The following is a 27593-nucleotide window of genomic DNA, read 5'->3' on the forward strand; positions in this document are numbered from 1 at the left end:
GATATCAGATAGATAAATAGAGAGATAGGAGATAGATCAGTGTTTCTCAACCAGGGTGCCTCCAGCTGTTGCTAAATTACAGCTCCCAGAGTTGTAGTTTTCCAACAGCTATGGGCACCCTGTTCAGGAAACATTGAGAAATTACCCACTGACCCCTAAACGGCAATTTGTCCTCTTCCCTCTTTCCCACCAGAAGGTTACCTTATTGATGGGTGGCCTCAGCGTGGGTGGGTGTCGGAATCCTTGGTGGAGCAGGAAGCAAAGCATGCTCCTGCTCCAATAGGGCTGCAGCCTGCACGCAGAGGAGTGTGGCGAGGGGGGGGGAGGAGCATCTCTCTGCTCTCCTCCCAGAGAGTCAGTGTGGCCACAGCCCCGGCCCCTGCACTGACATTAAAGGGCTGCAGGCTGAATATTTTAAAAGAAAGTGGTGCTGCAGCAGCGGGCCCCCTCTCAGGCTGGAGGTCCCACCATCAGTCCAGCCCCTCTTTGCTGCACCCGCTGCAGGGGGGAACAGCAGGGGCCTGGGCCCACCTGGAAGCCCAGGCCCCTTATTGGAGTACTGGCTGTACCCACCTGATGGCGGCCCTGACTGAGAAGAGACTTCTTTCTGCTTTCTCTGCCATAAAGCCCTGATTGATGGAGTGCTGCAGTGTTGGCTGAGCTTCTGTAAGTCTCTCCCATCTGCACACCGGATCTTTGGAGCTCAGCCAGAGTGGCTATTGGGTTTTATGTCACCTTCCTTACTTAGGCCACAGATATGGAGAAGGTTTTTTTTTTACACTTGTCGAGATCTGTGGCACCACATAATTCTCTGTCTGAGCTACACAGACCGTTCTTTCCACCTCATGGCTTGGTTTTTGCTCTAATATGGTCAGCTGTGAGACCTTATATAGACAGGGCTGTGTCTTTCCAAATAATGTCCATTCAGCTGAATTTACCACACGTTACTCCAAACAAGGTGTAGAAACATCTCAGAGATGATCAAGAGAACTGGGAGGGCCCAGAGCTAAATTGGAAGTTTCATAGCAAAGGGTTTGAATACTTATGTGTATGTTAATGAAATCATAGTTTTACCTTATTAATAAATTTGCAAAAACTTTTAACATTCTGATATAACAAAATTTAAAAAAGGTAAAAGGGTCTAAAAACGTGTACATTTGGCCAAAATACATTGTATGATGTTGTTCACACTCTACTGAAAATTGCATGAATGGTCTATAAAAGTCACATGTAGCTCTGTAGGCACATATGGTGGATAAACTTATGGTACATATGTCTGGGGCTATGTTAAATTTTATTTTATATCAAATTTAGATTAATTATTCTTTAACCTGCAGTGAAGCAGTAATAATGACCTTGTATATGTAATGTGTTCTTTATCATTACAGTATATAAATAATGCCTCTCTGTCCCTACCTGTTCCTTACTGGTTAGTAAGTATAGCCAAGTGAGGGGTACTCCAGTGGAAAACAATTTTTTTCAAATTAACTGGTGCCAGAAACTTAAACTGATTTGTAAATTAAGCATCACCCAGAAAATGAGGAACGGAGCACTCACCTTGTATGTGTCCTTAAAGGGGTACTCCACCCCTGGCATCTTATCCCCTATCCTTTGGGGATCGCCGCGGTCCCGCTGCTGGGGACCCCCGGGATCGCCGCTGCGGCACCCCGCTGTCATTACTGCACAGAGCAGGTTCGCTCTGTGCGTAATGACAGGCGATACAGGGTCCGGAGCAGCGTGACGTCATGGCTCCGCCCCTCATGACATCATGGCCCGTCCCTTAATGCAAGTCTATGGCAGGGGGCGTGACGACTGCCACGCCCCCTCCCATAGACTTGTATTGATGGGACGGGCCGTGATGTCACGAGGGGCGGAGCCATTACGTAACGATGCTCCGGCCTCTGTATCGCCCGTCATTATGTGCAGAGCGATCTCGCTATGTGCAGTAATGATAGCGGGGTGCTGCAGCAGCGATCCCCGGGGTCCCCAGCAGCGGGACCCCGGCGATCTGACATCTTATCCCCTATCCTTTGGGGGGCGGAGTACCCCTTTAATAGGCAGGTCATTACAGATGTATAATCCATCTTCGGCAGGGAGGCGGTAGATGGAACGGCGGGGGGGCAGCTCAATAGAAGTCATTTACAAATCTGGAACTTTCTGGAAGTGGTTGATATGAAATTTTTTTTTTCCATCGGAGTACACCTTTAAGATCCTTTTAGACAGGCTGTGCAGTTTACACAGGGCATTGTGCAGCTGATAACAATGATTGTATTGTCCACAATGATCAGCCAACCAGCCAACCATCAAACTTTTTTTTTATTTGTTGACTTTTACATAGGCCAGCTTAGATGGGGGGGGGGGGGGGGGGGGGCTTGGTGGGAGGTTACATTACCATTGAGACACTAAATTGAATTAACATATCTTTTATTTACTTATCTATTTATTTTTTGCCCTTTCCTTGAAATTGCTGGAAACGCTTGCCAATTTGAGGTTATTAGGGATTTGTGGTTGACAACACTTTCCGAAGGATAATACTGGAAACACACAGGCTATGTACACAATTATATGGAGATTTACACAGATAACCACATAAAAGAGAATTTCTAGGCAAAATTTTTAAATTAGTTTGAGGTCAGTCTTTAATTTTGCTTAAGGCTAATTTTCCACTTGGTTTTTTTTCTGGCAGTTTTTGACCCAAAGTCAGAAGTGGATCCATAAGGGAGGAGAAGTGTAAGTGCTTCCTTTATATGTCCTATTCCTTTTGAATACATTTCTGGCTTTGGCTCAAAAACTGCAGTGGCAGATATCCAAAAACTGCCAGAAAAAAAAACAAGTGGAAACTTAGCCTTAACCTAAACTTACAATTTAACTGGGCTCCCATAATCTGGAGATTGAGGGTCTATGTATAATTTTTTTCCTAAGTAACTGTACTGCCCATCACTAATCACTTCTGTAAGATAGCTCTCTGTGCTGAGCAGTGTAAAGCTGTGAAAACCACAAGGGGAAACTGTGGGTTTTGATGAGGGTAGTAGTCCCTGAAGTGTAGAGGCACCTGGTCTCCACCGCACTGCACTTTACAGAGCTTCAGACAGCACAAAATTTTACCACTCAGCCAAACACTGACTTCCAGTGATTGGCTGAGCGGCGATGTCACATGCTGTCTGCAGCTCTGTGAAGTGCAGCACGGCGGACAGTAGGTGGCAATACCAAAGGCTATGAAGGAGTGAGGAAGGTAAGTAGAAGCGGTTTTTGTTTTACTATGTCAATTAAGCACATTGATTAAACATGTTTTTGCAGTGGGTAATTTTAATATTGCCCCCTCTGCTGCACGAAGAAAAGGAGCTGTGCCTCCCTTACTGATCACTTATTGTGTGCAGAACAGACTGTCAAAAGTAACAACATTTATTTTGCGCAAAATTAAGCGACTGTTGCCAGTCTGTTCCTGGAGCACATATTGATGAATTCCATGCAATGTGGGTATTGTGCGAGGCTACCATAACTATAACCAAGAAAGGGAATATTGACAGACACATTAAAAAAATTTTTTTGTTTTTTGTTTGAACATGTGTCTGCACTCTTCCCCACCCCCTCAGCCCAACCCTATATAAGTAGTAGTTAGCTACACATGGGCCATTTCTTTCCTAGCAGCCTCCCAGTCTGACTGGGAGAGCATGGTAAGTGAGCTATTACACCTTGTTCACACTGGTGTGGTGATGTGTGGCATCCATTGCTGCCGTGGCGCCGTGTCTGTGGGGGGTGCGGCCCATAGACTGGTTTCAGTGGCATTGGGGCCGCTCTGCCAGTGGGTAGTTTTCCCCCCCGTGCACACTGGTGTTGGGGCGATGGTGGTCGCCACCCAGTGCTACGCCATTTTATGCTAGGGACGTTAGGGACCCACTCTAAATAGGTGGCCTTGACGTGGCGAGTGGGCTTGTACTTTTTGATCAAAAATGTATGCTAACTACCTGTTAGTTTTTGATATTATGCTGAGATGCAATCAGATCATTATACAAGATTGTAGATGTGCACCATGTCTGTTTTCTACCCGAATTCACACATTAAAACAAGTCATGACAAGTTCCATATGACTTTCCTTAAGAAGGCAAAAAGTGCAGCAATTAAAAACCAAGTTGTGTACGCAGCAGAAATGTCTTATAAGGCCTGTTGAGAAAAGCACAGCAGCAACTCTTGCCTCTTACTGTGGATCACAGCTAATAGCAAAGAGGAAGAAACCTTTTGAAGATGGTGAAATGATTAAGGAGGCTTTTATAGAAGCTGCAGATTCGCCACTTGATAATTTCCAAAATAAGTCTGAAATATCATAGGCAATAAATTCCCTTCAGCTTTCTGCTAGAACAGTAACAAGAAAAGTTGAGAATATGTCAGATGACAATATTTCACACAAGAAAAAAAGACTTGGATGCATGCAGTTCTTTTCCCCTTCAACTAGATGAATCTGTTAATGTGACAGATACTATAAAGTAATATTTGTCCGAGTGACTTTGCAATAAAAAAAACTACTGAAAATACTTTTTTTTAAATGGTCAAACTAAAGGAAAAGATAGTTAATGGGACATGAAACAGTACTCTATTTCAAAAAATATCCCAATGAATACGTTTGCTTGTATTGCTACAGACGGAGGCCCAGATTTTAATGGTATTCAGAATTTATTCTTAGCTTTATGTAAAACTAGCTGAGTACCCGGTGTTGCCCGGTTTTTCCTTCCTCATCCTTGTTGGGGAGGAAAATCAACAGAGGAGGAAGCTTTTGACTTCATATGCAGTCCTCATATATTGTTGTCATATCCTGACCCCACATCCCGACCTCCTATCTCGACCTCCTGTCCCGACCTCCTATACCGTCCTCCTATCCCGACCTCCTATCCTGTCCTGCTATCCCGTCCTCGACCTCCTATCCCGTCCACCTATCCCGACCTCCTATCCCGTCCTCCAAGCTTTAGCTCCTATCCCGACTTCCTATCCTGACCTCCTATCCCGACCTCCTATCCCGTCCTACTATCTCGACCTCCTATCTCAACCTCCTATCCAGACCTCCTATCCCGACCTCCTTTCCTGTCCTCATATCTCGACCTCCTATCTTGACCTCCTATCCCATCCTCCTATCCCGTCCTTCTATCCCGACCTCCTTTCCCGTCTTCATATCTCGACCTCCTATCTTGACCTCCTATCCTTTCCTCCTATCTCGACCTCCTATCCCAACTTCCTATCCAGACCTCCTATCCCGTCCTCATATCCCATCCTCCTATCCCGTCCTCCTATCCCGTCCTCCTATCCCGTCCTCCTATCCTGACATCCTATCCCGACCTCCTATCTCGTCCTCCTATCCCGACCTCCTATCCCGACCTCCTTTCCGTCCTCCTATCTCGACCTCCTATCATGACCTCCTATCCCATCCTCATATCTCGCCCTCCTATCCTGACCTTCTATCCCGTCCTCCTATCCCGTCCTCCTATCCCGACCTCCTTTCCTGACCTCCTATCTTGACCTCCTATCCCGCCCTCCTATCTCGACCTCCTATCCCGACCTCCTATCCCGTCCTCCTATCTTGTCCTCCTATCCCGACCTCCTATCCCGACCTCCTATCCCGACCTCCTATCCCGACCTCATATCTCGTCCTCATATCCCGTCCTCCTATCCCGACCTCCCATCTCATCCTCATATCCTGACTCGTAATATGTGTACCAGGTAATGAAATAGCTCCAGCCTAATGGAAATTAGATGGGAACATACATTTCCCATTGATTTGCATGGGACTTTAAAAAAAAAAAAAAACCCTGACCCTCACAAATGGGGGTAGTTAAGGGTTAAATTAACTATCCTATATTTTAAGTGGACATATAAGTAACATGTGACCAAGTATTATCGAAATATCTCCAGCCGTTTGGAAGTTATGCAGTAACATATATTTCCCATTGACTTGCATGGGACTTTAAATATAAGCCCCGCCCCTGGCAAATGGGGGTGAGTAAGGGTTAAATTACCTATCCTATGTTTGTTGTTGACATATAAGTAACATGTGTGCCAAGTTTCATGTTAATATCTTTAGCCGTTTGAAAGTTTTTGTGGAACATACATACATACATACATACATACACACACACACAAACACACGTTGAATTTTAGATATATATAGATGCACCTTGTCTTAATATCATTACCAGTATTAAACCAGTGTGATTTATAACTATTCAGAATCAAATACTGTAGTGATCTGTTAATTGTTTGGGGCTATGTGCAATATTCATATATAATTGTTTACATACATAAATCATTTTTGGTGCCTTGTTTGTTGCTCTACTTGTACCATATCATATGTGAGCTCATGCATCAATATAGATAGAGAGTGTGCATAGAGAGTCGATACTGTATAGACTAACCAGGATGTTGCCCCATCCATTGTTTAAAACCTGTCGTGTGTGTATTTGTGTTTTTATTTGGGGAGGAAGGGTTTTTAAATTTTTTTGTATGTAAATTCTTTTCAATAAAGTATATTCTGATCAGTATTTTTCGGTTGTATATTTTTTTTATTATTATTAAGGCAAGTCATTTTGTAGGTTGATACATTGTATGGCGTCTTGCCAATTTGATAAGAGTTACTCTTTTTTATCCCTTGTACATTTGTTAGTCCTATGTTGTAGGTAATATAAGAATAGGGACTATCAGGCCCTGCCCGGCCCGGTGCAGTTAGTAAACCTGTCTGATTCTGCTACTGTCTTACCCAAATACACTCCGGTAGCCCAGCTGTACCTCCTAGAGTCGAAGGACATTGTGACAGAGCATCTGGTGGCCCGACAGCGTGAAGCTCAAGTGGCCGAAGGATCCAGTGTGAACCCTCCAGAGCCCTGGTGGGCGCAATTCCAAGTTGGAGATGACTCTACCCCAAGGGACCAAGTCAATGGAATCATCAATGTCACCAAGAGGTACCATGAGGCTTTAAGCAAGCACCCCACAGACTTTGGGCAACTTCAATGATCCAGCACCGAATCCTCACAGGTGACAGCCCACTTGTCAAGGAAAGACACCGTCAAGTCACGTCAGGCATGTATCAGACTATCAAGAAGATGCTGGCCGACATGAAAGAGGCAGACGTGATCCAAGAATGTCAGAGCCCCTGGGCAGCGCCAATTGTCCTGGTCAAGAAGAAAGACGGGCACCTTCTGCTTCTGCGTTGACTACAGGAAACTGAACAACGTTACACATAAAGACGTGTATCCTTTGCCAAGGATCGAGGATTCACTCACAGCCCTCGGGTCTGCTGCTTACTTCTCCACCCTGGACTTAACCAGCGGATACTGGTAAGTGCCCATTGTTCGAGTTTAAAAGTATGCCATTTGGGCTGTGCAATTCCCCTGCTACATTCCAGCGTCTGATGGAAAGGTGCCTGGGCCATCTGAATTTTCAAAGTGTCCTATTGTACCTGAAGGATGTCATTGTGTATTCCAAGTCCTACCAGGAACACCTTAGCAATATGTCAGATGTCCTTAAAGTCATAATCAACTACCGATTGAGTGGGCCGAAGAGCAAAAGACAGCTTTCCAAGCTCTTAAACATTTGTTGACAGAACCACCCATCCTTGCAAATCCAGACTACAGTCAGCAGTTCCGGCTATACACTGATGCCAGTTTTGAAGGTCTTGGAGCTGTCCTATCCCAGGTACAGAATGGACAAGAGCGAGTAATTGCTTATGCCAGTCGTAACCTGCGAGGAGCAGAGAAGAACGATGCTAATTACGGCTCATTCAAGTTGAAACTTTTTGCTCTGGTCTGGGCCGTGAGCGAAAAGTTCAAAGACTATTTGGCCGCCACGCCATTCACGGTCTACACGTATAATAACCTGTTATCCCACCTGAATACTGCCAAGTTGGGTGCCATTAAACAATCTTGGGCTTCAAGATTGGCCAATTAAAGCTTCACTATCAAGTACAGAAGTGGCAAGTCAAACATCAATGCCGATGTACTATCTCGAATGACCCCCGGCGAAGAACCACTTTTGAAGATGTGTGGGAAGACGTGGAGATGCCCATTTTATCAACGGTTTGTGAAACAGAATGTTGTGACCGCCCTGATGGACGGTGAACCCAGGTCTGAAAAGGTTAAAGAAGACCTGTACACCTGGGAGACTTTTCAAGATGGGGGATCTGTTGCACTACCTTCTGGCGAAAAAGGTACCAACCTGTCTATGCCAGGCCCAGTGGGATTATGAGCTGAAACATCTGTGGCGACAGAAGAAGTGACTGTTATTGCACAAAGGGCTGTTGTACCGAAATTCTTTGGATCCGGTCTCAGGTGATCGACTTCATCAGATTCTGGTTTCCTGAAGAGACGCGGCGATGGTCCTCAACGCATGTCAGTAGGGACACTTTGGAGTCCACAAGACCGAAGCTACTGTCAGGCGAAGATTCTAATGGATCGGAATGCGGAGTGACATTGAGAAATGTGAATTTGCAGTCTGTATTGTCACCAAGAATGTACGCAAGGACACAAGAGCACCCTTCCATTCCATCCAGAGTGAAAGGCCCAACCAGTTGGTCGCACTAGACCATGTCAAATTGTCTCTTATGCTCTCACCATGGTGGATCATTACTCAAAATTGGTTGTCGTTGTACCTGTCAAAGATCTCACAGCCAAGACAGCGGTCCAGATGTTGTACTCCAATTGGATACAGACCCTTGAGTGTCCGGAGTCTGTCCTAATGGACCAAGGAACCGCCTTCGAGGCCCAACTCTTCCAAGAGTTATGTCAATTCCATGCCTGTAAGAAACTCCGGACTACCGCTTACCACCCCCAGGGGAACGGGCTCTGTGAGCGCAGCAATCAAGTCTTTATCCCCATGTTGCAAGCAGCCTCTGTGTCAAGACAAGAAGAGTGGCCCCGACTGCTGCCCGAATTACTGGAGATATAAAACAACACAGTCCATTGTTCTATGGGGTATACCCCTTTCTTCTTGATGATGGGGCAACATGGGCAGCTACCTAAAGACCGAACATTTGGGCTCCAGGCCCCGTTCAACACCTCTCCACAAGCCTCCCTGGAATGGGTCTCTGACCACGAGAAGGTTCCAAGAAGCCAAAGAAATTGTTAGCAAGAGGATGGGCGAGGCTCAACAGAGACAGCAAGAGGACTATAATCGTCATGCCTCTGACAAACCACTTCAATTGGGAGATAAAGTCTGGCTACGGAATTTTCCAAGGACCAGCAAGTTAGACTCTATCTGGGAGACAGAACCATACACGGTAACGGCCATACCCTATCCTGAGTCTGATGTGTACGAAGTACAAAAACCTGGGGATAAGTTGTTTATCAGAATCAAATTAAGTTATGTCTCAAAGAAGATATACCAGTGCTCCCAGCAAAGCCTCCTCCAGCTTTCAGACCTGTGAGAGAGTATGTCCCAGGCAAGGGAATCCACTCATCTATGGATTTCCCCATGTCTTCTCCAAATCAGCCTGCGATCTTCTGTGTCTCACCAACCCCGGGGCTGGTTCAACCCACACTAGTCTCCACGCCAGTCCCAGTCTTGTCACCATTGGCTCTGGCATATACACCAGTCTTCAGAGTGCCAACCCTGTCTCCAGCCTTTCCAGCACAGCTGCCAGCAAATCTGGGTCCAGCCAGTCCTTAACTAATACCAGCTCCTGAGTTTCCTGAGGAAGAGCAAGCTGCAACGCCAGAAGTCCCAAGAGCTCCAGAAACCTCAAGAGTTCCAGATGCTCCAGAGGTGGTGTTGCGCAGATCCCAAAGGTCAACGCAAAGACAAATACCAGCTAGGTACAGAGAATAAGTCACAGTACCATGTATAAAGTTGTACAACATATAGTCCAATCTAGTCAGATCACACATAACTAATTTAGTGATGAACATAGAGCTTGGATATAGACTAGTCACATCTAATAACTAGTTAGGACTGTAGCCAGGATGTATATTCCCAGTCCACAATTGTCCAATGTACATATGTCTAATCATTTCTCCTCCTGTTCACGTGTACAGGGTGCTCTACTGGCCCGAGGGTTTCCCTGAGGGATAAATAAAGCACGTATAGAGACAGAGTGCAGTATATAAAGGTAACGTTGTTGTATAGTATACAAGTATATATTGAGTTCTGGGGAGAAATAGCTAGTGCCAATGGGCCCCAGCAGCTAAGGCATTGGGTAGAGAGCCTCCGGCAGCCCAATCCGCAACAAATGTGTTTAAGTATGCTTAATTGTGTTAAGAATGCAGTTACAAGGGTAATCCCACACGTTTATGTCACATTATCACAAGGAGCATGTATGGACATTTTCACAAAGTGCTACATGGACTTGTCCCCAGTTATGTTTTCATATTCAGACCTGTGAAGGACATTCGACAATAATGCCCCAGGAACTGTCAGTCTAGGCCCCAGTGGCCACTTTCAGTCATCCACCCTCCAGGACTGGGCACCAAGGACAGCTGTGCTTAAGAGGGGGAGTTTGTGGTGGCCCAGTATGGGTGTTGTAACCTTGTACCCTTGCTGTCCAGTCAGGCAGCCTCCCTGCAGTCTCCCCTGGTCCCCCTTACACCTGTTATCTTATTGTTTACCATGTGTTATACTGTATAATGCATATAGAAAGTTTAATTACTTTGAGAGGTTAACATGTTATCATCAGTTGTCATGTGAGTGTAACCCAGGAGGTATTAGTGACCATGTGACCTAAGGGTGACCTATGGGACCCCTCAGAGTCTCCCCCATATAAGTCCTGGGAGAAGTCTCTTCTCTCTCTTTGAGATCAGCTCTTCCTGCTTATGCCGAGTTGCAGCAAGGACACGTCCAAGAGTGTCTGGAGTCCTAGGAGGCTTCAAGTCAGTCCTGCAGCCACAAGTCTACAAGTAAGCTACAACTGGGGAATAGTCAGTCCCATTCAAGTCAGTCAAGTCCAAGTCATCTGTCTTCAGTCAGCATGGCCTGCATTAATATTGTCCAAGTCCACTACAAGTCCCAGCAAGATCTAAGGTCTCTGAAGTCACTGGTCACCTCCGTGGGCCTGGCTAAGCTGTATAGACTTTTCCATCTGTCTAAACTCAGTAAAGCTACCGTTGTCCGTAACTTGGCGTCGAAGTCATTATTGCAGTATTGTGGTATTGATGATAAACCACGCCCTGGCATCACACATACAAGGGGTTAATGCCACCTGCCCCTAGGGTAATTCCATCTGCCCTCATCACACCCTCTACCACAGATCCAAAAGGAATAGGAAATTATAAAGGCAGGACTTATACTTCTCCTTCCTACTAAATTTACTTCTGACTTCGGCTCAAAAACTGCAGTGGCAGTTTTCCAAAAACATCAGTAAATAAACATGGAAAGTATTATTAAGATTGTTTTAAGCCCATTCCATCCCTAGGAGAAAAAAAAAAAAATATATATATATATATATATTGATTTCCAAGCTTGCCATACATTTTGTATAGCTGTCAGCTGAATGCCTGTTTGGGGATTGAGAGAGATACCTATTGACCAAACATACATAAACTCAGTGCTCTCTTCTGTCTGATAGGATAGGACAGAGCACAAAGGAGTACTATCAGAAAGACTGGAGAGAGCACAGAGTAGTACTATCAGACAGGAGAGAGCACAGATGAGTGTTATCAGACATGAGAAAGCACAGAGGAGGGCTATCAGACAGAAAAGAGCACAGAGGAGTACTATCTGACAGGAGAGAGCACAGAGGAGTCCTGTCAGACAGGAGAGAGCACAGAGGAGTACTATCAGAAAAGAGCACAGAGGAGTACTATCTGACAGGAAAGAGCACAGGGTAGTACTATCAGACAGGAGAGAGCACAGAGGAGTGCTAGCCCACCCTTACTTACTGGACTTTGTCCATGCCTGTGCTTCAGCTTGGACAAAGCCGTGATTTTTTAAGCCATGATTTATATAAAAAGGAAATAAAATTTTCTTATGAAGTATATTAGAAAGGTTAATGTTTTGCCAAGATATACAACATATAAAATGTTTTTGTATCTGACAATTTAATCCAATTTAATGTTGTGTCCCCTCAACAAAAACTCAACACACATCCATTAATGCCTTAACCTTGGCAACAAAAGTGAGTACCCCCCCTAAGTAAAAAAAAATCCAAATGGGCCTAATGTGTCATTTTCCCCTTCTCAATGTCATGTGACTCATTAGTGTTACAAGGTCTCAGGTGTGAATAGGGAGCGGGTGACTTACATTTGGTGTTATTACTCTCACACTCTGCTGCCAGCATTGATGCAGAGGTTGAAGGGGTGGGGGTCAGCCTGTCAGTGCTCAGACCATACACTGCACCAGGGGCAGACTGACCGGCCGATCCATTCGGATGGGGTCCGAGGACCCCGGCAGGGTAAAGGGCCCGCTGCTGCTGGGGATCCTGGACACTTGTCCCAGATCCCCAGACAGAAAAGCGCTGCCTTTCAGGTCCGGCAGCTAAATTTCGCCGCACTCCAGTTCTAGCCCCCGGCCCCAAGTCCTATCCCCCGGCTCCAAGCTCTATCAGCTGCGGCAGGGACACTGTCTCTTTAAAACAGCAATGCTTTCTGGGAGAGAAGTGCCGTGCGCACGTCTGCTCCCTCCCCCGACGTGTCCCTGCCTCAGCTCCTGTGCTCCGCACCGTCTTCCTTGAGGAAAAGTTCAGCCACAACCCCCGGACATTCCTGGACCTGGAGCCGCCTGGGCAGAGGACAGAGCGAAGACAAGAAACACTGACCTGGTGAGACCCTGTGCCATGTGTCATATGTCTGCAAAACTGCATTTCGTCTGTTATTGTGTGCAACTGTCTGCTGTGCTCTGTATCTAATCATGTCATGTGTGCAACTGTCTGCTGGGCTCTGTATCTAATCCTGCCATGTATGCAACTGTCTGCTGGGCTCTGTATCTAATCCTGTCATGTGTGATACTGTCTGCTGGGCTCTGTATCTAATCTTGTCATGTGTGATACTGTCTGCTGGGCTCTGTATCTAATCCTGTCATGTGTGCAACTGTCTGCTGGGCTCTGTATCTAATCCTGTCATGTGTGCAACTGTCTGCTGGGCTCTGTATCTAATCCTGTCATGTGTGATACTGTCTGCTGTGCTCTGTATCTAATCCTGTCATGTGTGATACTGTCTGCTGGGCTCTGTGTCTAATCCTGTCATGTGTGCAACTGTCTGCTGAGCCTGCGTATCTAAATCCGATATGTGCGATACTGTCTGCTGAGCCTGTGTATCTAAATCTGTCATGTGCGATACTGTCTGCTGAGCCTATGTATCTAATCCTATCATGTGTCATACTACTGCTGTGCTGGGGGCTGGATGGGCCATAGAGGCCATGTGAGATAGGCCACAATAAGGGGCCCTGAGCGGAAGAAGAGGGAGCAGAGGAGTCAGGAGGGTTTAGGGCAGGGGACCTCAAACTACGGCCCACGGGCCACATGCGGCCCGCGGAGTGCATTTACCCGGCCCGCCGGGTGTTTTTACCTCGGGACATCCCCGTGTTCCGAAAGATGCTTTCGGAACACAGGGACGCGTCTGTTGAGGCCCTGCGTTTACTTTAAAAATGGTAGAAGAAGGGAAAAAAAGGGAAGAAGTAAGAAGGACGCACGCTGGCAGTTGGTGTTTACCAGCGGTGCATCAGCTTCGGTGTTCTGACCACCGATCCTCCGGTCCTGCTATGGCCGGAGCGGTGGTCGGAACACTGAAGTGGGGCAGTACACAGACATACAGCCTCCAGCTATACTGTATCGCTGGAGGCTGTATGCCTGTGGGGGAACTATACTGCACCTAATGTGGAGGAACATACTGCCAACGTAATGTGGGGGACTATACTGCCATTCTGATTCTGTATCTAAAATACGAAAATTTTAAAAGTCCATAACTGGCAGTATAATTGGTCAACACAGGACCGTGCTCAAAAGATGGGTATAGGGTAACAGGTGAATACCTATATCTAAATAGTCCTACCTCATCCTAGGACTATCCCTCACTACGTTTAGTGTGGGTGGGGGTGGGGTTTAGTGATTTCCACTCGCAGGTGGTTGGCTAATTATTCTCTCATACTCCTGTCCAACGCGTTTCTCCCACTTGTTTTAGGGGCTCATCAGGGAACCGAGGAGGAGATATTAGGCTACCAGTATATAGTCATATCACACCAGGGTACATAGAAATAGGTATATATGGACTAAGTTCAAATCAGTAGATAGTCAAGATCAATAGATGGTCTAATACCGACCAGATAAACATTAGATAGAAGAGATAGATGTGTCAGTCAGTCACTGGCAAGTTGGAACCACAGTTTGTGTCCAGATTGGTAAGTTTGCAGTCCGAAACAGTCATTCGGAGTGCTGTATACCCCGTCAAAGAGTCCAAAGTCAGTCTAATAACCGCAAGCCACCATGTCATAACTTTAAATTCAGTAAAACATAAAAATTATTTATATGTAACACCACAGCCATATATGTGTCATCACATCCATGTAGGTTCCACTATTGACAATAACATAGAGTGGTTGTTACTTCCACACATAGATATAGTGCCATTCAGGTTCTATGCATATGTAGATGAACTGTGAAAACATAATTAGACAGAAATATGTTTGTATAAGAAATACTATGATAAGATGATGCCAAAAAATAGAATAAATAAATCAATCTATAAATAAATTCATACCTTGGTTTTGAATAACCATGTATGAGGGCTTGGGTGGTTAATTCTCCTATGTAGACTGGCGGTGTTTATTGTTTATACTCTGGACCATGTGATCTAAAACAAGCATCATATTCCATTTACATTATATAGTTTTTGCTAGTTGTCATGCATAACTCACTTATTGTTACTCACCCCAGCAAATGATAATGCCCTGGTGGATGTACTGACAGATTGCCATCTAAGGTCTAATTAGACCTTCCACTTTGGGGCCTGAAGTGAAAGATACAATACAGTGCAATGAGCAAAGATGTGTGCCCCACATTGGACGCAGATAGTTTCCAACAAAAACGGAGCCCTCCCTTGGTCTAACGGCACTTACCCTATCATTGGCCTCTAGGTGCTTGGACATCACTGGATGGAGGTGATGTGCCATAATCCCGGCATTTTCACTGTTTTATACCAGTGAGCCGGAAGTGTGTCATAGGAGGCGCGGCTATGTGCCTTCGTTGTGTTTATTGGGTGGAACGCATCCGTCCCCGGAAGTTACTGGGTGTGGAACGCAACCCTTATAACTTCCACTGCCGGATGCATTAGAGCAGTTCCGGTTGGTGGAACGCACATGCGTCCCAGAGAATAAATTCCAGCCTACTTTGTAATGTGATGTTCCGATTGGTGGACCGCCAATGCGTCTCACCCTTCGGTCACTCCGATGGTTAAGTTGGTGAAACGCAAATGCGTTTCACCGCTAGGAACATGGGGAGAGACGCATAGTGAATGGAAAACTTGCTAGGTGTTTTGCTACAAATCTAGACAGTTTAATATCTGTACAGATCTTGGATACCAGTGACTAAAAAGACGATTGATAATGAATACTTGAAGATATTATATATAGAGTATTGCACATAGTAAAATGGCCAAATAGTATTCTTGCAAAGATGGGGAATATTCATGACATAGAAAATTCCTAATGTTTAGTGGTAAGGGTTAAATCGAAAACGGAAGGCACAAATACAAGGGAGTTATATAGATCCCGTAATGTAGATTAGTCAAATTAAAGGTGAAATACCTTAAATGTAAAAAATGGGGAAATAAGAGAAAACGTAGTTTAGATAGGGTACTAAATACAGTCTCTGCCACGATAGGTAATATCTATGACATAGAATGTTACCGATGATTAGTGGTATAAAATAATCCCAGTGGGGGTGAAATGCCTTGAATAGAATACCTTAAATAAATAGCCTTAAATAAAAGGCACAAATGAGAGGGAATCATTTAAACCACGTGGTGATAGGGTGCCAAGGCGGTAGATCCACTTGGTTTCCTTCTGCATAAGTATCCTGTCTTGATCGCCCCCTCTTGGATCCTTCATCAAAACTTCGATGGCTTGAAATTTGAGGTCATACATGTTTTCACGATGTTTGAGATACATGTGAGTTGCAATGGGTTTCTCTCTTTGATGTTTAATATCACCCATATGCTCCAAAATTCTTCGCCGAAACTCGCGGATGGTTTTACCAACATAGTATAGCGGACAAGGGCATTTAGCCAAATATATTACTCCTTTGGTTTTGCAATTTGCATACTGCCGGCATTTGTATGTTTTAGTTTTATCAGGTCCACAGAACTCTTTTGTTACATGTATGTATTTGCAGGCTTTGCATTCTCCGCACCGGTATGTCCCCATCACTGGTTTATCCAGCCAGGTTCTCTTTGCTTTAGGGGGAGTATAGTGACTGTGGACCAGTACATCATTCAAGTTTTTTCCCCTACGATATGTGATGACTGGTCTTGGTTCCACTAGTTCACTCATCAATGGATCCGAACTCAGTATTGTCCAATGTCGACATATAATGTTGCGGATCTCTTTAGATGCTGCATCAAAGGTTCCAATGATTCGAGTCGGAGCCTTCGCCAAAGGGTCCTTTGGTTTGGACTGGAGTAGAGGAATCCTGTCTAGGGGTCTTGTTTGTTGGTAGGCTTCCCTTAGGATTTTATCTGGGTACCCTCTTTCCCTGAATCTTTCCCTAAGTTTTGCTGATTCAATTTTGAAGGAGTCTGTAGATGAACAGTTCCTTCGTAGGCGCATGTATTGCCCTTTTGGGATGCCCCTCTTTAGTGGGAAGGGATGATGGCTGCTCCAAGTAAGTAAGTTATTCCCTGCAGTGGTCTTTCTATGTATAGTCGTATCAATCCCCTCTTGCTGATTTTTGGACAGTAGGACATCCAAAAAGGCCAATTGATCATTATGGATTTCTGAAGTGAAACCAAGGCCTATCGGGTTGTCATTGAGTGATGTCATAAATGCATCAAAGTCCTCCCTCGATCCTGACCAAATGACCGCTACATCGTCGATGTAGCGGCCCCAATACTGTATGTGGTGGTGGTATGACTGATTAGATTCCCCAAATACTATGATTTCCTCCCACCAGCCCAGGAGCAAGTTGGCATAGGTGGGCGCCACTGGGCTGCCCATTGCCGTGCCCCTGAGCTGGTGGTATAGGACAGAGTTAAAGATGAAAAAATTGTGAGTGAGTATGAAATGAAGAAGCAATAGGATGAATTCATTATGTAATGCAAACTGGACCCCTCTGCTTCGGATGAAATGCTGCACTGCTTTTATTCCTGCCTCGTGAGGTATTGAGCTGTAAAGTGCTTCTACGTCTATAGAGCACAACCACCAATCTTGTTCAATACTTAGGTCTTGTATTTTGCTCAAAAGATCCTGTGTATCACGTAGATATGACGGAAGACTTGTGACAAAGGGTCTTAGAATCTCATCCAAATAGATTCCACAGATACTGCCAGCCTAATGTGGGGGAACATACTGCCAGCCTAATGTGGGGACTATATTGCACCTAATGTGGGGGAACATACACCCAACGTAATGTGGGGGACTATATTGCACCTAATGTGGGGGAACATACAGCCAATGTAATGTGGGGGAATTATACTGCAAACTAAATGTGGGGGGAACAATACTGCCAACCTAATGTGGGGGAACTATACTGCCAACCTAATGTAGGGGAACTACAACCTAATGTGGGGGAACTATATTGCCAACCTAATGTGGGGGAACTATACTGCCAACCTAATGTGGGGGAATTATACTGCCAACCTAATGTGGAGGGGAACTATACTGCCAACCTAATGTGGGGGGAACTATACTGCCAACCTAATGTGGGGGGAACTATACTGCCAACCTAATGTGGGGGGAACTATACTGCCAACCTAATGTGGGGGAACTATACTACCAACCTAATGTGGGGGAACTACAACCTAATGTGAGGGGGAACTATACTGCCAACCTAATGTGGGGGAACTATACTGCCAACCTAATGTGGGGGGACTTATACTGCCAACCTAATGTGGGGGGGGGGACTTATACTGCCAGCCTAATGTGGGGGAATTATACTGCCAACCCTAATGTGGGGGAACTACAAACTAATGTGGGGGGATATATACTGTCAACCTAATGTGGGGGGAACTATGCTGCCAACCTAATGTGGGGGAACTGTGCTGCCTACCTAATGTGTGGGGAGCTGTGCTGCTTACTTAAAGGGGTAAACCACTAATAAGATATATGTATGCATTGGAATTTGTTCATAGTTTTTTTTTTTTTTTAACTATAGTCCGTCCCTCCAATGGTCTGAGGGACCGCGAACTGGCCCCCTGTTTAAAATTTTTGAGGACCCCTGGTTTAGGGGTATGATGGGGTCAGATGGGTCTGGAGGAGGAGGGGAAAGAGGGGTCTGGAGGAGGACACAGTGGTCTCAGGACAGAGGGGTCTGGAGGAGGACACAGTGTTCTCGGGACAGAGGGGTCTGGAGGAGGACAAAGTGATCTGGGGGGGATAGAGAGGTCTGAAGGAGGATTTAGGGGTCTTGGGGAAAAGGGTCTGGAGGAGGATTTAGGGGTCTGGAGGAGGAGGGGACAGAGGGATCTGGAGGAGGACAGAGGGGTCTGGGGGGAAAAGGGGTCTGAAGGAGGATTTAGGGGTGCAGGGGACAGATGGGTCTGTAAGGTATATATTTAGGGGGCACAGTATCTGGCAGGGTTATAATAACTATTATCTTCTTATGGAGCATGAGGATCTGCGGTGCCTAACCTATGATCTGCTTGTGTCAGACTCTGCAGAGAAGATGGAGCTGGAAGAAGTCCTGACGTCTGGACCAGATAAAGAAGAAGAAAAAAGACAACAGAGAAGATGTCACTCAGGTCACTGATATCATTGTGTGTTCTGTCTGACTATCCCATCAGTGCTGTAGTCACTGATATCATTGTATAATCTGACTGTCCCATCAGCTGGAGTCTATTGTACGTTCTGCAGGGATGATGGGTGATCATGTACTCCAACCTGTGGCTCTGCAGCAATTACAGAACTACAACTCCCATCATGCCTAGGGCTCTCCAGCATAGTCCAAAATGATGGGAGTTGGGAGGTCAGGCAGCACACTGGGTTGGCACAATCCTTTGTAGTGGACACTATTATGTTTTACGGGTCTCTTGTATGGTACAGCTATATACTGAGCACACAGCCTATGTACTACTATACTATGTCATGGCACACAATGTGTGGCTCAAGTATACCCTAGCGGCACATTGTGTGACATTATTATATCCTGACAGCACAGTGTGTGGCACTAGTATACCCTAGCGGCACATTGTGTGACATTATTATACCCTAGCGGCACATTGTGTGACATTATTATATCCAGGTAGCACAGTGTGTGACATTATTATATCCATAACAGGTGGAGGTCGGCACTTCCCTAGTTTGGTGGTGCACGTGGAGGGATCAGGCCCAGAACATAGTATAGAAGTAATCCCAGCACTCACCATATGTTCAAGGATATGCAATAAACTACATTGAATATATGGTAAGTGCTGGAAGTACTTCTCTACTATTGTTGTTGGTGGCACAGTGTGCAGCACTGGTACATCTAGGAGGCACAGTGTCCGGCACTGTTAAATCCTGGTGGCATATAGAGTATGTAGAATTTTATAATTGCCCCCCCCCCCCCTTCTTTTGTGCTAGGGATGTTTGAGACTCGCTACGTACAAGTGGCCATGATGGGGCTAGTGGGCTTGTACTTCATGATCATCAAGTACACTAACGACCCATTAGTATAATGTAAGTATAATATTTTGTGTGATGGGGTGAAACATGAGGAGGGATTTGGGTGGAATGGGGGTGTGGCCAGGGTGGAGTCTTGCAGGGGGCCCTTGCTTTATTTGGTCCAGGGGCCCTGAGTGTTGTCAGTCCGCCCCTGCGCTGCACACAACATGAAATTGGTTTGCATGGCTGTTGTCCCAGAAGAAAGACATGATGCACAAGATTACCAAGGACTAAAAAGACTAAGGACATGGATTACTGGAGCTATGTCCTGTGGTCCAATGAGACCAAGATAAACGTATTTGGTTCAGATGGTGTCAAACTTGTGTCAACCAGATGAGGTGTCGTGGTCTGTTCCTGCATAAGGCTGCTGGCACTGGGCAGCTAGAGATCATTAACCCCTTAAGGACTGAGCCGTTTTTCACCTTAAGGACTGAGCCCCTTTTTGCAATTCTGACCACTGTCACTTTATGCATTAATAACTCTGGGATGCTTTTACTGTTTATTCTGATTCCAAGATTGTCTTTTCGTGACATATTCTACTTTAACATAGTGGTAAATTTTCGTTGTTGCTTTCATCATTTCTTGATGAAAAATCCCCAAATTTCATGAAAATTTTGCATTTTTCTAACTCTCTCTCTCTTTGAAACTCTCTGCTTGTAAGGAAAATGGATATTCAAAATAAATTATATATTGATTCACATATACAATATGTCTACTTTATGTTGGCATCATAAAGTTGACATGTTTTCATTTTGGAAGACATTAGAGGGCTTCAAAGTTCAGCAGCAATTTTCCAATTTTTCACGAAAATTTCAAAATCTGAATTTTTTAGGGACCAGTTCAGTTTGAAGTTGATTTGAGGGGCTTTCCTGTTAGAAATACCTGATAAATTACCACATTATAAAAACTGCACCCCTCAAAGTATTCAAAATGATATTCAGAAAGTGTGTTAACCCTTTAGGTGTTTCACAGGAATAGCAGCAAAATGAAGGAGAAAATTCTAAATCTTCATTTTTTACATTTGCATGTTCTTGTAGAGCCATTTTTTGAATTTTTACAGGAGTAAAAGGAGAGAAATCCCCCACAAAATTTTTAACCCGATTTCTCTTGAGTAAGGAAATACCTCATATGTGGATGTAAAGTGCTCTGTGGGCGCACTAGAGGGCTCAGAAGGGAAGGAGTGACAATGGAATTTTGGAGAATGAATTTTGCTGAAATGGTTTTTGGGGGCATGTCGCATTTAGGAAGCCCCTATCGTGCCAGAACAGTAAAAAAAATAAAAATAAATAAAAAATACCCACATGGCATACTATTTTGAAAACTATACCCCTCAATGAAAGTAGAAAGGGGTACGTACAGTGAGCCTTAACACCCCACAGGTGTTTGACGACTTTTCGTTAAACTCGGATGTGTAAATGAAAAAAAAAAATTTTTCATTAAAATGCTGTTTTTTCCCCCAAATTTCAAATTTTTACAAGGTGTAATAGAAGAAATGGGGTTACAAATTTTTGGGGGCATTTTCTCCTATTACACCTTGTAAAACATTTTTTTTTTTCATTTACACATCCGAGTTTAACGAAAAGTTGTCAAACACCTGTGGGGTGTTAAGGCTCACTGTACGTACCCCTTTCTACTTTCCTTGAGGGGTATAGTTTCCAAAATAGTATGCCATGTGGGTATTTTTTTTTTTTTTGCTGTTCTGACACCATAGGGGCTTCCTAAATGCGACATGCCCCCAAAAACCCTTTCAGCAAAATTTACTTTCCAAAAGCCAAATGTGGCTCCTTCTCTTCTGAGCATTGTAGTGCGCCAGCAGAGCACTTGATGTCCACACATGGGGTATTTCCATACTCAGAAGAAATGGGGTTACACATTTTGGGGGGCATTTTCTCCTGAGTATGGAAATACCCCATGTGTGGACATCAAGTGCTCTGCTGGCGCACTACAATGCTCAGAAGAGAAGGAGCCACATTTGGCTTTTGGAAAGCAAATTTTGCTGAAAGGGTTTTGGGGGGCATGTTGCATTTAGGAAGCCCCTATGGTGCCAGAACAGCAAAAAAATAAAAATAAAAAAACACATGGCATACTATTTTGGAAACTACACCCCTCGAGGAACAAGAGGTACAGTGAGCCTTAACACCCCAGGAGTCTCCTCATGCTTCACCGCCTCCAGGCTGTGCCATTCAGCCACCATATGGTCTCCTCATGTTTCAACCAACTCCAGGCTGTGCCATTCAGCCACTAAATGGTCTCCTCATACTTCACCACCTCCAGGCTGTGCCATTCAGCCACTATATGGTCTCCTCATGCTTCAGCCACCTCCAGGCTGTGCCATTCAGCCACTATATGGTCTCCTCATGCTGCCACAAATTCCAGGCTGTGCCATTCAGCCACTATATGGTTTACTGATGCTTCTGGGACACTGCTTAAAAATATTTTATGGTAGCACTAGCTACCATAAATCTTCAGTTTTAAAATTCATCTTTTAATCTTAGGGATTGTGAAGCCCTATTGTCTACTCATGCTGCCGCCACCTCCAGGCTCTGTCATCTTGCCTCCATGTGACATATGACTCCTTGTTAGATTTGGTCCTTTGTAACCACACGCCGAGGCCCAGGAAATTAAAACTTGGGAGTGTAATCTTACATTTCAATTTCAAAATATTCAATTTCAATCTTTAAATTCATCTTTTAATCTTAGGGATTGTGAAGCCCTATTGTCTACTCATGCTGCCGCCAACTCCAGGCTGTGCCATTCAGCCAGTATATGGTTTACTGATACTGCTGTGCCTGGGACATTACCTAAAAATATTTTATGGTAGCACTAGCTACCATAAATTTTCAATTTTAATTTTAAAATTCCTCTTTTATTTTTAGGGATTGGGAAGCCCTATTATCTACTCATGCTGCCGCCAGCTCCAGGCTGTGTCATTGTGCTACTATATGGTCTCCTTATGCTGTTGGCACCTTAAATTAAACTTGAAAATTTTTTATATATCTAAAATTTTCAATTTAAAATTTCAAAAATATCTTTAATCTTCTCTATTGTGAGGCCCTATGTCTTGTCAGGCTGTTGCCACCTCCACTATGAAGTCTCCTCGTGCTGCCGCCAATTCCAGGCTGTGTCATTCTGCAAGTTTATGGTCTCCTCATGCTGCTGCCACCTCTAGGCTCTGTCATTTTGCCGCCATGTGACTCCTTGTTAGATTGGGTTTTGCGGTCATACAGTATTAGTTCAAAGTAAACACTTGGGAATCTAATATAAATCTTAAATTTTAAAAAAATTGATGTCATCTTTTCAAGACTGAGGCCCTATGGTCGTCTACGTCATATTATTTGTGAAATTATCACAAGAATCCAATGGAACAGATTGGAGCGATAACAATGAACCATAACTGATTATATGAAACATTCACACTTTCATAGTCAGTGGGGCGCTGAGAGGCAGGGGCTGGAACAGGTGGTATCTCGCCTGGCCGAGGACCGCCAGCTCACCAGAATGGGTACTCAAAAAATGTAAATAAAATTCAAATTAAATTTAAATTACATAAAAAATCTCTTTATTCTCTTCAATTTTGACACTATATGGTCTCCCTGCTGCCACATCATCGCTCTGCAGCAGTGATTCTAAAAGCAATGCCTGTAATCTGCATGTCATACTGAATACCACAGCACACTCCCTATGCGTGTTAGGACAAGGCAAAGTGTTCTACACCCCTATTGATGCTCTTTGTAGGCCAGAAATAGCTGTTTTTAATAGCGATTTGGTGCAAATAAATTCGGTCCGGAAAAAAAAATTCCGAAAAATTCGGCGAATTGTCCAAATTGAATTTTTAGAAACTTCGTTCATCTCTAGCTATGGCAGGAGACCCAGGGGGACCCCACTGCTGACACAGAGACATAAAAAAGCAAGACTACATTTTGCCAAAATGTACTTAAGTAAGCCAAAATCCTTCTGGGAAAATGTCTTGTGGACAGATAAGACTATGATAGAGCTTTTTGGTAAAGCACATAATTCTACTGTTTAACAAAAATGGAATGAGGCCTACAAAGAAAAGAACATAGTAACTACAGTGAAATATGGTGGAGGTTCAATTATGTTTTAGGGTTGTTTTGCTGCCTCTGGCACTGGGCACCTTGAATGTGTGCAAGGCATCATGAAATCTGAGGATTACAAACGGATGTTGGGTCGCACTGTACAGCCTAGTGTCAGAAAGCTGGGTTTGCCTCCGAGATCTTGGGTCTTCCAGCAGGGCAATGACCCCAAACATATGTCAAAAAGCACCCACAAATGGATGACAACAAAGCGCTGGAGAGTTCTGAAGTGGCCAGCAATGAGTCCAGATCTAAATCTCATTTAACACCTGTGGAGAGATCTTTAAATTTCTGTTGGGAAAAGGCGCCTTCCAATAAGAGAGACCTGGAGCAGTTTGCAAAGGAAGAGTGGTCCAACATTCCGGCTGAGAGGTGTAAGAAGCGTATTGATGGTTATAGGAAGCCACTGATTTCAGTAATTTTTTCCAAAGGGTGTTCAACCAAATATTAAGTTAAGGGTGTCAATAATTTTGTCCAGCCCATTTTTGGAGTTTAGTGTGACATGGCCCTCATTTACTAAGAGTGTCAGTTTAATCTCTGAGTGTTTTCCCTAAATTCTCTGAGTGAAAATCTCCATATTTACTAATCTGTCGCCCAAATTTTTTTTTTTTGGCGCACGGGTTTGGAAATGTGTCCCACGGGTTGGAAATTGTGTCGCACAGTAAATTGTATATATGTCCCCCGCACAGCGCATGTATATATGCCCCGCACAGCGCATGTATATATGCCCTGCACAGCGCAAGTTATTTATGCCTCGCACAGCGCATCTATATATGCCCTGCACAGCTCGTTATATATGCCCCACAAAGCGCAAGTTATTTATGCCTCGCACAGTGCATCTATATATGCCCCGCACAGCTCGTTATTTATGCCCCGCACAGCGTGTTTATATGCCCCGCACAGCGCATGTATATACACATGCCTCTGAATCGCTATCAATGACTAATGCAGTGGTCTTAAACTTGCGGACCTCCAGATGTTGCAAAACTACAACTCCCAGCATGCAAGGAGCATTCTGGGAGTTGTAGTTTTGCAACATCTGGAGGTCCGCAAGTTTCAGACCACTGCATTAGTCATTGATAGCGATTCAGAGGCATGTGTTTATACATGTGCTGTGCGGGGCATATAAACACGCTGTGCGGGGCATATATAACGCGCTGTGCGGGGCATATATAACAAGCTATGCGGGGCATATATAGATGCGCTTCGACGCTCTTGCTGTGCGCTGTCACTGTGTGCACTGATGGTGACGTCCCCAACGAACGTCGTGATGTCACCATCAGTGCGCACAGTGACAGCGCACAGCAAGAGCACTGAAGCCAGGAGCATCGCGGACCCCGGACCCACGCAACAGGTCATTATAACAACGGGGATGGGGGAGGCGATGGGGCAGCTCCGGTGATGGCTGAGGATTGTGTATTGTAGCGAAGTGGGGACCAGATAACGCTATATGTCTGCTCCCCACTTCGCTTCTATACACATGCCTCTGAAGCGCTATCATTGACAAGTATTAGCCAGTGGTCTCCAACTTCCGAACCTCCAGATGTTGCAAAACTACAACTCCCAGAATGCTCCGTGCATGCTGGGAGTTGTAGTTTTGCAACATCTGGAGGTCCGCAAGTTGGAGACCACTGCATTAGTCATTGATAGCGCTTCAGAGGCATGTGTACATAGATGCGCTGTGCGGGGGAATGTATAATATATATCTGCATGCGCTGCAGGGGGTATATAATAGCGCTATGCGGGGGGGTATATAGTATATATATGTGTACACATGCGTTGCGGGGGGTATATAATAGCACTATGCGGGGGGGTATATAGTATATATATGTGTACACATGCGTTGCGGGGGGTATATAATAGCGCGGCGGGGGACAAAACATATTGCGCAGCAGGGGGCAAGATATATAGAAGCTGTGGGTACATATACATTTCCCCCAGCGATTCTATATATCTTTCCCCACCGCAGCTCGCAGGGATCCCTGAATGGCTCCTCAGTACGGGCTATTCAGGGATCCCGGCTGGGAAAATGAAAGTAAAACACATCATACATCGCTGGGGAGCAGACCATGCCACCCGCTCCCCTGCTTAATATTTTTTTGATCGGATCGGGTCTCAGAAGTGAGACCAGATGCGATCAACCCCTGTACTACTACCCCCAACATGGAACAGACCCTGTTCCATGATGGGGGTAGGATTCACTCGGTTTTCAGTAATTTCCCGACAGCTCAGAGCTGTCGGGTTTTGGTGAAGAAAAATTCACAGGTTTTCCTGTGAGTTTTTCATCATACTCCGAGTGTTTTTTCTTTTTTGTCGGGAACACGCCCCTTTTTGTGATGACCACGCCCATTTTGACGGGTTTAAAAAACACTCGGAGTGATGATATCTTTTGTCGGGTTGTGCGACCAAATTTGTCACATGGGCTATGCAACACAAATTTGGTCGCACAACCCGACAAAAACTGTCGGTTTCACGTTAGTAAATGAGGGCCATTATGTCCAATTTGCTTTTTTTTTCCTCCCTTTTTTGGTTTAGTTCCAATACACACAAAGGGAATAAACATGTGTATAGCAAATCGTGTTACTGCAATCCTTTTCTGTGAGAAATACTTCATTTTCTTGGAAAATTTCAGGGGTGCCAACATTTACGGCCATGACTGTGTGTGTGTGTGTGTGTGTGTGTATGTATATATATATATATATATATATATATATATATATATATAATATTATTTATTTATTTGTACTTTGCGTTATCTAAATTATATTATGTATATGTACATAGCAGTGCATCATGGGTGTGGATATATCAAATGAAGGCAGTTTCACTTCCCTAAAACTAACACACACAAGGTAATCAGGGGTTTTCCTGGTACATACAAATATATATATAAATCACTTTATTTAATCATGATAATTCAATGTCTTCTTCTCTGCAGGTCATGTCTGGAACCGTGACTCTTCTTTTATTGCTGTCATGTTGTCAGGTGTTTGCAAATGGTAAGTTCCCAATGCAACTCTTTGAGGTCTACAAGCATAATGTATATACTTTATAGGATAATCGATATGTATACTGTTCATTTTTCAATTATATGAGCTATATTTAGGTTGTATCTAGACTTTAGTGGAATTATTTTTTAGTTTAACCAGGTAAGAGGGTCTGCATTATTCTGTTGGTATATGTGGAGAAAAAAAAATGCGAAAAAACTGCAAAATAGCAAAAATTTTGCCTCAAATTTCAGCCAATAAAATGTCAGGAAGGCAATGGTAAATGTCCCCCTTAGTCTTTCCTTTATACTATACTTCACTCATGATCTGTTTCTGGCATCAGTTATTGAAATTAAAATCCTTAACATGTGAACACAGGCTTAGTCTTATTTTTTTTAAATCATTATATAGTTACATAGTTACATAGTTACATAGTTAGTACGGTCGAAAAAAGACATATGTCCATCAAGTTCAACCAAGGAATTAAGGGGTAGGGGTGTGGCGCGATATTGGGGAAGGGATGAGATTTTATATTTCTTCATAAGCATTAATCTTATTTTGTTCCAGGAATGTATCTAATCCTGTTTTAAAGCTGTTAATTGTTCCTGCTGTGACCAGTTCCTGAGGTATACTGTTCCATAAGTTCACAGTTCTCATGGTAAAGAAGGCGTGTCGCCCCTTGAGACTAAACTTTTTCTTCTCCAGACGGAGGGAGAGGGATTATAGTAGTATATATTTAACCTTTTTAAGGACAAAGCCA

The 27593-nt window shown here is 44.3% G+C and overlaps 1 protein-coding gene across 3 annotated transcripts in view; it reads left to right on the plus strand.

Moving 5' to 3' along the window:
* The window catches only part of IL5RA (interleukin 5 receptor subunit alpha), a 217032-nt gene that overhangs the window by 79763 nt on the left and 109676 nt on the right, over nt 1-27593 (plus strand). The window contains exons 1-2 of one of the 3 annotated variants that reach the window (XM_056525037.1): nt 12649-12724; nt 26785-26845. In XM_056525037.1, coding sequence (XP_056381012.1) covers nt 26788-26845 — 58 coding nt within the window. In that variant the 5' untranslated portion in view covers nt 12649-12724; nt 26785-26787. Of the gene's footprint in view, nt 1-12648; nt 12725-19715; nt 19768-26784; nt 26846-27593 lie in introns of those variants that run through there. The other 2 variants (XM_056525036.1, XM_056525034.1) reach the window with 2 other exon arrangements.

This window comes from Hyla sarda, chromosome 6 (assembly GCF_029499605.1).
Source record: "Hyla sarda isolate aHylSar1 chromosome 6, aHylSar1.hap1, whole genome shotgun sequence".
NCBI lineage: Eukaryota > Metazoa > Chordata > Amphibia > Anura > Hylidae > Hyla > Hyla sarda.